The sequence below is a fragment of the Anoplolepis gracilipes genome, chromosome 7, assembly GCF_047496725.1.
Source record: "Anoplolepis gracilipes chromosome 7, ASM4749672v1, whole genome shotgun sequence".
In the NCBI taxonomy this organism is placed as follows: Eukaryota; Metazoa; Arthropoda; class Insecta; order Hymenoptera; family Formicidae; genus Anoplolepis; species Anoplolepis gracilipes.
Window position 1 is genome coordinate 1,194,807 of NC_132976.1, and position 14,005 is coordinate 1,208,811.

The 14,005-nt window shown below is 30.6% G+C and overlaps 2 protein-coding genes across 3 annotated transcripts; one reads left to right on the forward strand and one right to left on the reverse strand.

Moving 5' to 3' along the window:
• Grx5 (Glutaredoxin 5) lies at positions 1-1,310 on the forward strand. The gene is made up of 3 exons (XM_072896121.1): positions 1-186; positions 492-633; positions 954-1,310. Exons 1-3 carry the CDS (start codon positions 106-108, stop codon positions 1,148-1,150), a joined length of 420 nt encoding a protein of 139 aa, XP_072752222.1. The 5' UTR covers positions 1-105; the 3' UTR covers positions 1,151-1,310.
• Positions 1,311-1,348: 38 nt separating this feature from the next.
• On the reverse strand, positions 1,349-6,723 carry LOC140667840 (uncharacterized). 2 transcript variants are annotated; one of them, XM_072896120.1, is made up of 8 exons: positions 6,664-6,723; positions 5,789-6,083; positions 5,091-5,267; positions 3,523-3,857; positions 2,720-2,866; positions 2,104-2,352; positions 1,758-2,029; positions 1,349-1,671 (listed from the first exon to the last, which is right to left on the reverse strand). In XM_072896120.1, exons 1-8 carry the CDS (start codon positions 6,702-6,704, stop codon positions 1,349-1,351), a joined length of 1,839 nt encoding a protein of 612 aa, XP_072752221.1. In that variant the 5' UTR covers positions 6,705-6,723. The 2 variants fall into 2 exon arrangements, with proteins under 2 accessions (XP_072752221.1, XP_072752220.1); XM_072896119.1 differs by lacking the exon at positions 6,664-6,723 and adding an exon at positions 6,182-6,237.
• Between the last annotated feature and the right edge of the window lie 7,282 nt (positions 6,724-14,005).

Genomic DNA, 14,005 nt, shown 5'->3' on the forward strand with positions numbered 1-14,005 from the left:
AACAGCTGAGCTGACAGGCAGTATGTACATAACCTTTTCAGGGTAGTTAAACCAAAAATTGAAATTAATCGGTAAAGTGTGTTTTTTAGTGATATAAATTAAAACATGTTGCGTTTTGGAGCGAGATGTTCTTTTATCGTTAGAAATTTTAGCGCGAAGCTCGACGAGATCGGCAACCTCGTTAAAGTAAGTATGATTGATATGTTTTTGTATATTTTTTTATTCATTACATAAGATATTTCTAGCTTGATGTACGTTATTTTATGTAAAAACAATTAAATGTATTTCAGTAAGTCAGCTTATATTTCTATATAAAATAATTAAATGCATTTTGGTAAGTCAGCTTATATTTCTATATAAAAGTATTTTTATATAGAAAACAAAACATTGAGCAATCTTATTATCAAAAGTAATTTTTTGTTTTTCTTATGTTATATAAATATATTATCAATGTGCAATATTTATTACTATATGCAGATTAATTCTTGCAGAAAAATAAAGTAGTTGTCTTTATGAAAGGCATACCGGAAGAACCAAGATGTGGATTTAGCAACGCAGTGGTTCAAATATTACGAATGCATGGTGTTACGTACGACGCTCACGATGTTCTTAAAGATGAAAAACTCAGACAAGGTAAATTGTTACAAATATTTATAACTATGTTAAGTATATATTGAGCTTTCTTTCGCTTTCTCTTTCTCTCACACACACACTCACATATTCATGCAATATTTTACAAGAAGAATGTATATAACTTTTTATTATTATAAAAAATATACATATCATAAGAAAAAATATTTAAAAAAAATATTTGCAATATATATATATAATTTGTATAATTTTTATAAATCTTTCCAAGGATTTATAAAAATAAATGAAATACTCTCTCTCTTAATATTCGTAATATTATTACTAATATCACTTTTAAATGTGTATTAATATTAATTACTCAGGTATAAAAGACTTTTCCAATTGGCCCACAATACCTCAGGTATATATAAATGGTGACTTTGTGGGTGGCTGTGACATACTGTTAGAAATGCACAAGAATGGTGAGCTTATTGAAGAATTAAAGAAAGCTGGAATTACAAGTACTCTTTTGGAAAATGAAGAATCCCCGCAAGGTGGGGCGAATAAATCTAAAAAATAACTTAATTAGCGTGTAAATAAATAACTATATCTTTTATCGATAGATTTTTTGTCATAATAAATATTTTTTTGTTAGTGTTAATCTTAATATAAATACATATATGAACCGATATTTCTTGAGCGTTTATCGATAATATAATATAATAAACAAATTCCTTACTATTAGTTCGAGTATGAAACTCGATATTTGAAAAGTGCGTTACAACTTTTGAAGCTCTCTTCGAAGAATCTTTCCAGCTGCAGATTTTGGTATACTTTCTACAACTTGTACATATCCCAAATGCTTGAATTTGGTTACACGTCCAGCTACATATTCTTTGAGTTTGTCTTCATCAATTGTTACGCCCGACTTAGGAACTACAAATGCTTTTGGAATTTCGCCGTATTTATCGTGTGCGACACCAATGACAGCAACATCTTGTATGTTGTCACAACCGCGAATTACTTCTTCCAGTTCGGTCGGCGACACTTGATATCCTTTTACCTTTATCATATCCTTCAATCGTCCTTTTATATATAGGCCTGTAAAAGTATATTATCACGTTTTAAAACGTAAATGTTGCGTCTGATGTTTTCCAAGTTTTCAATCCAAATTAAATCCTGCTTACCGTGTTCGGTGTAACATCCTAAATCGCCAGTCTTGAACCAATCTCCGTCCATACTATCCGCCGTAGCCTGCGGATTTTTGTAATATCCCTTCATTACTTGCGGACCTCGTATGTATATCTCTCCGACTTCGCCCGGAATTAAATTTCTACCGAGATTATCCTGTCGCGTGCCTACAATTCTCAACTGTGTGTTTGGAATCAGATACCCGGATGATAAGGATGGTGCGTCTAAACTTATAGTGCAGAGCGGCGATAATTCTGACGCGCCGTATCTGCACGCAAGTTGCAAATTTTATTATATTGTTACACAGACGTATTTTTTTTTTATAACTGTGATATCGCTTACCCTTGAACAAAATTCACAGAATTACTGACGCGACTTTGAAACTTGGCGATAGACTCTTCTCCGAGCGGCGCAGCTCCTGACAGTATTAACTTTATAGACTCAACATGACGCGATGTTATCCGCTGATCATACGCCATCATCTGTACGATCGGTGGTACCGTATGTAGTACCGTACATCGATGTTCTTCCAACAGTTTTATGAGATTATTCATGGAAAATTGCGGCATGCACACCAGCTTACCACCTATCCTATATGTCGTTATATAACATTATAATAAATTTAATTTTTTCAAATGTTATCGTAAAAAAGAAAAATTGATACACTGAAAAAAAATATTGAATCAACAACATTATCATAGTTGAAATTTATTTTATTAATTCAATAACAAATTAATTAATCAAATTAATAACACGCCATGTATTGATTTGATTAATAATGTTATTGAATTAATAAAATAAATTTCAACTATGATAACGTTGTTGATTCAACATTATTTTTTTTGGCAATGTACTTTAAACAATTACATTTAACAGTGAATAAATACTGAATTGAATATATTTAGGCGTTAATATATTACTATTGCGAATGAATAAATTTATATGTGTTAACACATACCGCAAATAGCAATACATAATAATTATTAAGCCGTAAATGTGAAACATTGGTAACATCAGCGGTATAATATCTTGATAATGTTCAGTTGCTTCTATTCCGGTGAAGGTTGCCGGATTTATAGTTTGAAGAATATTTGCCACAATATTCCTACAACATTATTTTTACAATCATTCATAAGATCAGATAATAATACACCTATAGGTACATTTTCTTCTCCCTTGGATTTTTAATACACTTTGAATATGTTGTAGTCTAAATCAAAATAGGAGACACGTATTTCTTTATACGTGCCCAGATGGCTGTTAAGGGGGTGAAACACTCTCTTGAGAAAAATCGGTTTTTATATTTATGAGCAAATATACGGTCGAAACGGTAAAAGATATAAAAAAAAGTTTCCAATAAAAGTTTTATGGTTTTTAATGGATTTTAAAACTGCATAATCATATTTTTCGAAATTTTTCCTCCTTCCCTCCTTCATTTTTTGAAAAATCTGATTATGCAGTTTTAAAGTACATTAAAAAGCGTAAAACATTTATTGGAAACTTTTTTTTATAATTCTCTTATCGTTTTGACGGTACTCGTTCAGAAATATAAAAACTTTTTTTTTTTCAAGAAGGTGTTTCATCCCTTTAACAGCCGTATGGGCACGTATAAAAAAAATACGTGTCTCCTACTTTGACCTAGACTACAACATATTCAAAGCGCATTAAAATCGGAGGGGGACAATTCTGTACCTTTCATTGTTAGTACCTATATATTTATGCGTTTAATTCAAATGCTTGATATATATTATCAGATCGCACCTGTTACTGTTTTCGATACTTTTCGGCAGACCAGTCGTACCGCTGGAATAAGGCATAAGTATCGTATCTTCGTAATTGATATCGATTTTCTGACTAACTGAAAATTCCTCGATGTCATCGCGTACGAGATCGTCGAATTTGATGGTTCCCGCAATCAAGGCGTTGTCATTGCCGCCATTTACGATAACGATAGGCAATTTTATCTTCAAATTGTTCTTTATACTCGCGTTGACATCAGCGTATTTGGCCGGAAATGTGAAAATCGCCTGAACATCTGCATTTTCCACTTGGTTTTTTATCTCGTATGTTGTATATGCAGGATTAATTAGCGTTGTCTAAAAAGAAGAAAGAGAAAAATTCAATTTTTGATATAACAATTCTGCTTATGTAGCGTGACGAATATTTTAGAAGTTTTAATGAATATTTCTCTAAATTATATTCTTTTAATAAATATCGTATTTAAATGAGACGAACGTTAATTTTGATTTTGTTGCACAATAATATTTATTGCGAATATTTTTTTGCTATATTTTTTTTCTTATTTTAAACAAATTCAAGTGTCCTTGTCATATTACGTGTTTCAAAATTTTTAAGGATATTCTAATTACCTTTTTGTGTTACGGAACGTATAAACTACTTAATGAATGATAATATAATCAGCTAGTAAGTAATGTTAATAAATATCTTATTTAAATGTGACGAACGTTAATTTTAATTTTGTTGCACATTAATATTTATTGCGAATATTTTTTTGCTATGTTTTTTTCCTTATTTTAAACAGATTCAAGTGTTTTGTCATATTACATTTTCCAAATTTTTTAAGGATATTCTAATTAACTTTTTGTGTTACAGAACGTATAAACTACTACTTAATGAATGATAATATAATCAGCAAGCAAATAATTTTGTTTGAAGTAAATAAGTATATTGAAAATGTTTAAACAAATGTTAAGAAAAGAAGTTTGCAAGTTAGAATGGCTATTTGATTATGTATTCAATTTTTTCACCGATGTATCGTTATTAAATGTTAAAAAAGAAAAAACGTTAGCATGTTAATCATACATGCACTATTATACAAAGTCAATATGCACGAAGTAAATATACAGTATATATAAACATAAACAAATTCTAAAGCTATTTTCGATTTTAACGAATTTACGTAAATATTATATAATGAAATAAATATATATTTTTTTTATATTTAAGTGATTTTTTTCGAGAAAACTATGTAATTAATAAAGACAATTTATTATAGGATGTGAAATAATTTAGCTCGCGAAAATTTTATCAAGTAAATATGATATAATATTTATAAATAAACTGTATTTTGTTTGCTTATTTCAACAAAGAAAATTTCTTATTTATTATGGACGATTTCTATATAATATATGCGCGCGTATAGAAATATTTTTAAATATGTTATCAAGTAAATATGATATAATACTTATAAATAAACTATATTTTGTTTGCTCATTTCAACAAGAAAAATTTCTTATTCATTATGGACGATTTCTATATAATATATGTGCGCGTATAGAAATATTTTTAAATATATAATTTAGTCTTACTCGCAAACCAGCTTCGTTTGCCGCTAATACTATCATGGCAAATTCTGGAATATTTGGCAAAATAATGGCGATGGTATCCCCTGGTAAGAGTTTGCTTTTTCTCAAACTCGTTGCTAGTCTGCCGCATGATTTTCTCAATTGACTGTACGTATACGATCTACCAGTATCTAAGCAAAGCTGAAATTATACAAAAGGTCAGACATTAATTGCATATGTAATTTTGTTATTTAATATTGTGTGACGCATTACTTAATATAACTGATATCAATTCTTATATTATATTATATTATAATATTTGAAAAATTTACAAATATGAAAAGTCTAATTTTAAGCTTAATAGATTTTTTGTTATTTTAGATATGTAATTCTTTAACAGTTTATATTGCGTTTTACATGCAAACAGTAAGAGAATATAAATTTATATAAGCGACATTTGGTTCCTTTTTTCGTTACAGAGAGATATCAGTTTTCTCATAATCAATGTTTGAATAGTCGATATAGGTATTCTTTGAAATTTTTAACAATATTTGTTGCCACCGTTTGATAATAGATTTTTATGATTTAATGATAAAATGAGAAATATATTTTTCATGTATTTAAAAATTCTTTAATATATTTTTTACTATAGTGGGGAAAAATACTATTATTACTCTCGTATATTTTTTACAATTTTATATTATTACACTTGAATCACGTACCAAAGCAGTGTGATTAGGCCATCTCTCCATCTTCTCCCAAATCAAATCGTGTAAATAAATATTTTCGAAACCGCTCACATTGGGCAATCCGCTGCTCACTACATTCTGTGAATCCACTTTTAATTTGATCGCGGTCGCGTAGCATCGACGTTGTATCATTTTTCCGAGGTGAATTTTTGGCGATCCATTAATGCACCGATTCAGAAATGTACGCACAAAAATCGACGATCGTAGAATCTTCATTTCGTTAAACGCAAGAACAATATCCGCGACTGTAACACGCGACACGAAGTATCTGTGAGAGACCAAAAACCAGTAAATGTATTATAGAATTCTATGTATTATTTGCTGACTTAATGTTGACTACCCCCCACTACTTTTCGCGACACATACACAGTGCAATATTCTAACATACAGTATACTACACGCAGCATTACACTGTAAAATGTTATCATGCATTCAGACTGCAGACAGTCAGTTCAACATTACCAATCCTTATGAGCCAGGCTTAAAGATCAAAACAAAATTTTGTTAACAACTGCCTGTATCTATTTTTAACCTTGAAGTTAAATTGACTCTGATTAGAATATCTTTGTAAGACAGATATGACAAATACAGTAAAAGCAAGCGTTTTTGCTCATTCATGTTGAAAATAAACAATTAACGAGTTACAGTCGGATCTCTTATCCTACCCTCTTATGCTACGAAACCTCTTATCCTACGACAAAAAACGACCGCGAAAGGGGAATTATACCCCCATTCTCGAATTCTTGTCGTAGGATCAGAGGTTTAAGGGGAAGATTCCGGACCGAAAATGTCGTAGGATAAGAGGTCCGACTGTATATGTAATTAATAATAAAAGTGAGAATAAACACAATATATATTCGGATACAAAAGCAGATTTCAACAGTATCATTGCAGTAGAAAACTTTCGTGTTTATTACGCGTATATGCGTTAGTTTAACTGGCACAATTGCATCAAGATCACGCTAGTAGTAGAGTGCAAAGGTTGTATTAGTAGATTGTAAAATTGTTTCAAATGTGTATACTACGCTTATAGGTGTTTGTAGAACATAAATAGCACTTCGTACTCATACATTATAATGATATTCATGTGCGAAATGATGAACGTATAGTCAAGATAAGCGATTCTGTGCATTCTGAATCGCGACATGATAAATTATTTATGCGTAAAATGTATAACAATTATTAACAAATTATACATACATACATATAATTGACAATAAAAGCGAGAATGCACACAATTTTAACAATATTAAAATAGTAAACAAGAAATTAGTTTGCAATTACTGATTGTAATTACTTAGCAATTTGATTAACAATACGAAATTTAAAATACAAATTTCTTTATATAAATATTCACCTATTTGAGATTTTCGTTTTATCAATATCTCATCGTGTTTTTAGATAGCAATTACATTTACTAATAGAATCAAATTTTTTATATTCATACACACACACAAATGTTGAAAGAATCTTAGCGTGTATGTTTAAATGCATTCTAAAAACGCATTTACTTAGACACTAATTTAAATCGTTTATTATTAGTTATTGAAAAATTCACTTTGCAATTATGTAAGAAAATTTTGTTTTGGAACAAGTATATCTTTTATGATCACAAAAGTGGGAAATTTTTAAGTTCTCACAGGTTTCGTTGTCGAATCGAAAATACCAAGAGATTTCGCTATACAGGGTGTAACAGAGCGCTCGTATCAGGCGTTTTTTTTTCTAAACGACGTAGCAAGTTGGGGAAAAATTTTTATGACAAAAGCTCCAGTGAAGAGAATCGAATAATTTGCGTTTCCTAGAAAAGCCGGAAAAATGGGTATAAACTTTATTATTTCAAATGGGAAGGGGGTCGAATGGGGTATCATTGGATAGGAAAATTTTTTAATCCGTTCAATCAATTAAAAAAATGCAAATAATTAATTTTCATTTACAAATACTCGAATTCCTTCCTTTGACTTTCAAATAAAACATAAACATTGTAATTCGTGTTACGATGTTTATTTTTCTTGCTCAGGGACAATGTAATTTAATTTTATTGTAAATTTATGTTGTAAACATTACATTAAAATCCTCTTTATTTTACAGTGAGATTTCGCATTGTATGGAATATCCCCTAACACCATTAATATATCAAAAGCTTCCTCATTGCTGAACATCATAATGAAAATATTAAAAATAAATGTAAAAAATAAATCAACTTTTGCGTTAAGGAAAAATTTCAAATTTTATTCCACACAACGCGAAATCTCACTTTGAAGAAGAATTTAATGTAATGTTTATAACAGAAATCTACAATAAGATTAAATTATATTGACTTTGAGCAAGAAAAATAAACATCGTAACATGAGTTACAATGTTTATGTTTTATTTGAAAGTCACTGGAAGGAATTTGAACATTTGTGAATAAAAATTAATTATTTGCATTTTTTTTAATTGGTGAAACGAATTAAAAAATTTTTCCTAAAGTTGTTTCTTTTTAAAAGTCCTATCCAATGGTACCTCACTCGAACCCCCTTCCCATTTAAAATAATGAAGTTTACACTTATTTTTCCGATTTCCCGGCTTTTTCGGAAAACGCAAATGTCACCATTCGATTCTTCACTGGGACTTTATAAAAATTTTTCCCCAACTTGCTACGACAAATCGTTTTGAAAAAAAAGAACGCCTGATACGAGCGCTCTGTTACACCCTGTAGATACATTGTTTAACGATACATGTTACGTCGATTGAATCTCGCCGATTTTCTTCCCAACGAGCATAACCATTCGCATATTTCTCCGAGAAGCACAAAATGCGAAAAATCTGGGTTAATACGCCGTCTTTGGCGGCGCACGCAACTTCGGATACATATCGAATTTCCGTTTAAAAGCGCAAACTCTTGCGGGGCAAGACAAAAAAGGTAACTTTATTTCCGTCCAAACGCGACTGTGCGAATGTGCAAATCGCCGAATCGCGTGCGATTTACCCTTCGCCTCCCTCCGGCGAATCTGCCATCCTTGATTTCCTTTGCTCAGCCACGCTATGGCCAACCTCGACCTTCGCCGTGGCATCTCGAGATCGGTTCTCCTTTTTTTTTTGTCCGGTCGATATTTTAAATATTAAATTATACTCAGTAGTTGCCCGACGTGTGATATACAGGATGTCATCAAATGTGAGAGATATTTGATTTTACGTGTGTATCATGGATATGCACACTCGTAAAGATACACCGCGGAATATACAGCTCCGCAGTTGTAGCTTTATTTGTTTGCGCGGCGAAATACGGTAGCGATACGGCCTGTTATGTTGCTGCATTTGTAGAGTAATATTTCCAGAACGAGGTTTATTTTTCAAGGAAGAATTGCTTTGTTGTTCTCTCTTGTAAGAAGATATATTCAGATTAATGCAACACGTCACCATCGTGCCAGCTGTCTCGTAATCATATGCAAATAATAGTATATTTCTATAAGATATTCTATATCGAAAGAAAGTTTTCAAAGAAAGAAAGTGGCATAAAAATTTTATGAATTGATACCGCGTACTTTGAACATTCTATAATAATATTTATCATTATACAAGTAAATGAAATGTACACTACGTTTGCAAAACTTGATTGCCATGTTACTCAATGATGGAAAATTTATCACATAATATTGATGTTTGGAAGCAGTAGCGTGATACATTTTATCACGTATATTTAAAAAAATTGATTTTTTTCAACATTTTTTTATAATATATATATATATATATATATATATATATATATATATAACTTTATTTGCACGTTAATGATAACGTTTTATCATTTATCACAACAACGATATCGAAGCAAAACGACCTAATTAATATATGTAATTTTCAAGTTTCAAACGAGAAAAATTGCTGCCTCTTTCTCTCTTTCGATTGGATTAGAAATGAAAAACGAACCAAACAGGTAACGGCGAAAGTATGTCAGAGGTAAAGTATGTCATGATCGCGATTCTGCAAAGACTCGACAAGAAGATACATTTTCTTTTTATTTTTTTAACGCGGAATTAATTACGAGTGATTTTCGAGCTCTTAGCGAAAGCTACGTTCGAGGTTATTTGGCGTCTATCCAAGTCACTTTCTACGCGATTGCGTTTGACGAGAAAACGTAGAGGATCATCAAGAAGATTGTATTTGCATATTTCTACATGTATGCGAAAAGTACAATTAAAAAAACGTTCATATACATCTAAGCACCATCGTGAAAACATTCAAACTATCGAAAATATAAGATGATCTTATTTATTATTAATTAGTTTTAGATTTAATATTAATTATTTTATTATTAGTTTTAATTTAACTAACAATAAGACACAATACATAATGTTTTTATATTTGTTTTTTTAAGTATAAATGTCGTAAAATGATATCAAAATTTTTTTTCCTTACTGATTATGTTGTAGTAAGCGTTATCTCTAATTTTTCATCATGACTAACAATATTATGTAATATTTTGTAAACCCAAATAAAAAATAAGATTCTATGAATTATCTGCTTATTCGATATACACAGTTTTACACGCGTAGAAAAAAAGGATGTCAGTTGTGTGTATAATTTTATGCGTAATACAATCTTATACAAGTATATACGAGACACGTGTGACACATACATATGTACCTCGTGATTTATATAGAACGATATCAGAGATTATTTTTGTGCTCGATGTACGCAAGCTGAGTGTAAGAAATGAAAAGAAATAATATATATTTAATCAAAAATATATGTATTTAAAAAAAGTGCGATTCGACTTACAATTAGCAAAGCAATATGATAATCGCGCGGGTTAACAGTCCAAGTAGCTGGCAATATATTGCTGTCTACATCGTCGCATGGGGGTGGACGAAAATGTGGCTATTTGAATTTCAAATGAGCCTTCTGGAGGAGACCGAAGTTTCCCAGAGTTAGTACACGTGCGTGATGTGCGGCCTATGGGGAGTTTCTGCGTGTGATTATATGTATGTGCAGGATGAATGATGGCTTACCTCGTTAACATGATATTTCTTTCAAACGTTCTGGATATACGTAGACAGTGATTAAACGAGATTAAATCGTCTTTATCAGTAACTGCACGCGCGTTACTGATACATTCTGCATGTGAAAACGAGAACAATGAAGAATTCGAAAAAGTAGTGGTTAATCGACTTTTATTAAAACTTGGGCAAATATTTTTTATAATTAAGAAAGTCATATTTAATTCATTTAATTTCTTAAAATGACGAGTTAGGTCACTGTTGCGTTGGATTCTTTTATTGCTACAGGAAGAATAGAAACGCGATAGCTCTTTAATAAAAATTACGATAAACGAAAAAAGAGGTGACAATCTAATGATCTTGTATTCGATATACTGTTTTTTTTTTTTTAAGTTTTCTAATATTTAAAGTTCTTCCGCTTGCATAGAAAAGTAATACAATAGCAAAATCTAATCCTCGATAAATTTAATTCTTTTATGCTTTTATTATTTTATATAATGTAATATTTTTTATCTTAAATAATTAATTTTAAAAAAGAGCTTGTAGCACGAGAATGTGATGTTAAAATATAATTAAATTGCTTTATCAAAGTATAGCCGCGGGACGAAAGAGATTGTCATGTGATGATGATCACTAAAGATCACAATTATTTATTGATATTACATTCACCACGTCAATATATTCGTGTTGATCATGGTAATGTCAATTCTTTGTCTTGATGAAAGTTTCTCGTGCCATGTTTCGCTTTCAAAGAGTTCGTCCATTTGTTTTTTTATGACTTTCATACAGTTTGTTGGTGAATATTGAATGACATCAAAGAATATCATTCAATATTCACCATCTTCAGCTGTCTAACTTTAAAAGATATAAAGCTTTTCAGTTTTTTTCACAAGTCCCAAGTGTCCCGTTTTAAATCCACTGAATATTAAAAATTTACAAAGAATATTATATAGAACTTATAAGAAACTTTCTACAGATTGAATGACAACTGAAATTATTAATTATAAGTTAGAGATTAAAATCGCTAGTATTTAATTGTAAACAACGGGTTAATTAAAACGACCACACGACGTTTCGACCATATGGTTGTGGTTCTTTTCTTTCTTAATTTACGTTTACGCTTGAAAAGGACCACAACCATATGGTTGAAACGTCGTGTGAATAAATCCAATGATTTTGGCTAGTCAGATCGTTTTAATTAACCCGTTGTTTGAAATTATTAAGTAAACTTTGTGCAATATCAAAGAATTAAAAATTATATACAAAATGAAATTATTAACATAAATGAGAGAATTTAGAATGATTTTATTTAATTTTTTTTTTCTTACAAAATTATAATTAGGGAAAATGTAATTTTATTTTATCATTGAAGACTCACCAAGTACTGCCTTATTTTTCGGTAAAAATGTAAATTAACAACTACATAATTCCTTCAACACATCGCGTTTTATAATAATACATTATTATGGCGCCGGTCGTTTCTAAATTAAAATCGGTACCGTCTAGCATTTTCAAAAATCGCAAGTAAGTGTTGGCTTGAGAGCCATCGCTAGGAATCAGTTCGTGGCATCGACGGAAATGAGGTTGCCAGCGAGGTGGCGCCCTCCCTTTTACGCCTTCGATCGCAACCCTTCTATCCTCGTTGAATTGGCGATGCCTCTTTATCTAGCACGCGACTTCTTCGTGTTTCGGAGACATTATCACGGTGTCTATATGGATTTCAACGGGCTACTTTGCCTTCTATTTTCGAATTTAGGGACAGCGTGAGATTCTGGGAGAAATAAATGTTTATTATATACATAATTGCATATTTATTATTTTTATATATATATATAATTAGACATTTTCTTTATATTAAAAATAATACTTGTGTTAGGTATGTATGTGTTAAAATTTAATTGACATAATTTTGGCGAATTTTTTTTCCGATATTGTAGATATATTAAGATATACATCACTCGTGATACGATTCTATTTCTGAATATAAATATAAAAATAATTCTTAAAGTTTTAAGCTGAATTTATACAAGCTTCGCATCTCTTGCACAAGTTGTACGATTTGACATTACAATACTAGAAAGTAGAGATAGAGAATTTTTTAGAATCTAGAAATCTTTTTAAACTAAAATCGTTGCGCGATCGATTTCTCAGCGAAATTCGGTAACTTGTTTTTTATTTGTAACTTTGTTCTTTATTTGTCTTTTGTGTGTGTTACCTTTATGAATCCGTTCACAACATTGTTGACTTTGAAAACAATATTCATTTTTCTCAGAAACTCTTCCAATGAAAGCGAATACTTGTATTATACAATTTGTCTACCTCCTAAAAGTTATCTTTTTTTTTTGTCGGTTTTATTAGCGATTTTCACTTATAACAGTGATCTTTTATGGTTTTGCAGAATACAAGAATTTCAATTATTTTGTATCGATAAGGAAAATAATATAGTTTTATCGTATTTGTTTTATCCTTGTCTCTGTCTGATTTTATTTAAAAAATTTTAATAAAACTTTAACTAAGCTTATAATATATTATTGTGCGTCATTGTATCTTTAATAAAAATAATACTGACATATTTTTTATAGGCATTGAATAAACGTGAATTCTCCGTTTAACTATAAAACATTTTAATATTCGTACATGCTAGGTTTTTTATTTCTTCTAATTGTTATAAAATAGAGGGAGAAAAATCTACTCGTCAAATATATTGATACTTTAATAAAATTTATAACGTCCGATGTGCATTAGCTTTACGGATTTGTAAATATTTAGCTCAAGTGCAATAGATATTGTACTTTGTATCGAGCTAATAAATATGTCCACGGACCAATCTAAACTTTACTGATAAATGATTTACGCAACTAAACAATAAAGTTGGTCTAACTCGACATATTAATCCTTTTCCATTAATCCAGACGATGTGAAACGCTTATGCATTTCCTATTGTCTTTCTTCTTGCATCGCACACCATCTCCCTCGCTCTTGATCTGACGTAGTTTCACGTTCCATCCCTTCCTTCGCACTGCATGTCGTGGCGAGGCATTTGGTCCGTACAGTTCCTCCATTACCCTAATAAATACACGATGCCGATTGCATCGCGAACCTAATAACGACTCCCTAATGACAATGCACGATACTCCATAGAGCGTATCGGGAATAATTTGTTTGCTCTCAAGGGAAATACATCTCTATGTTTTGTATTCTATCTTTAAGA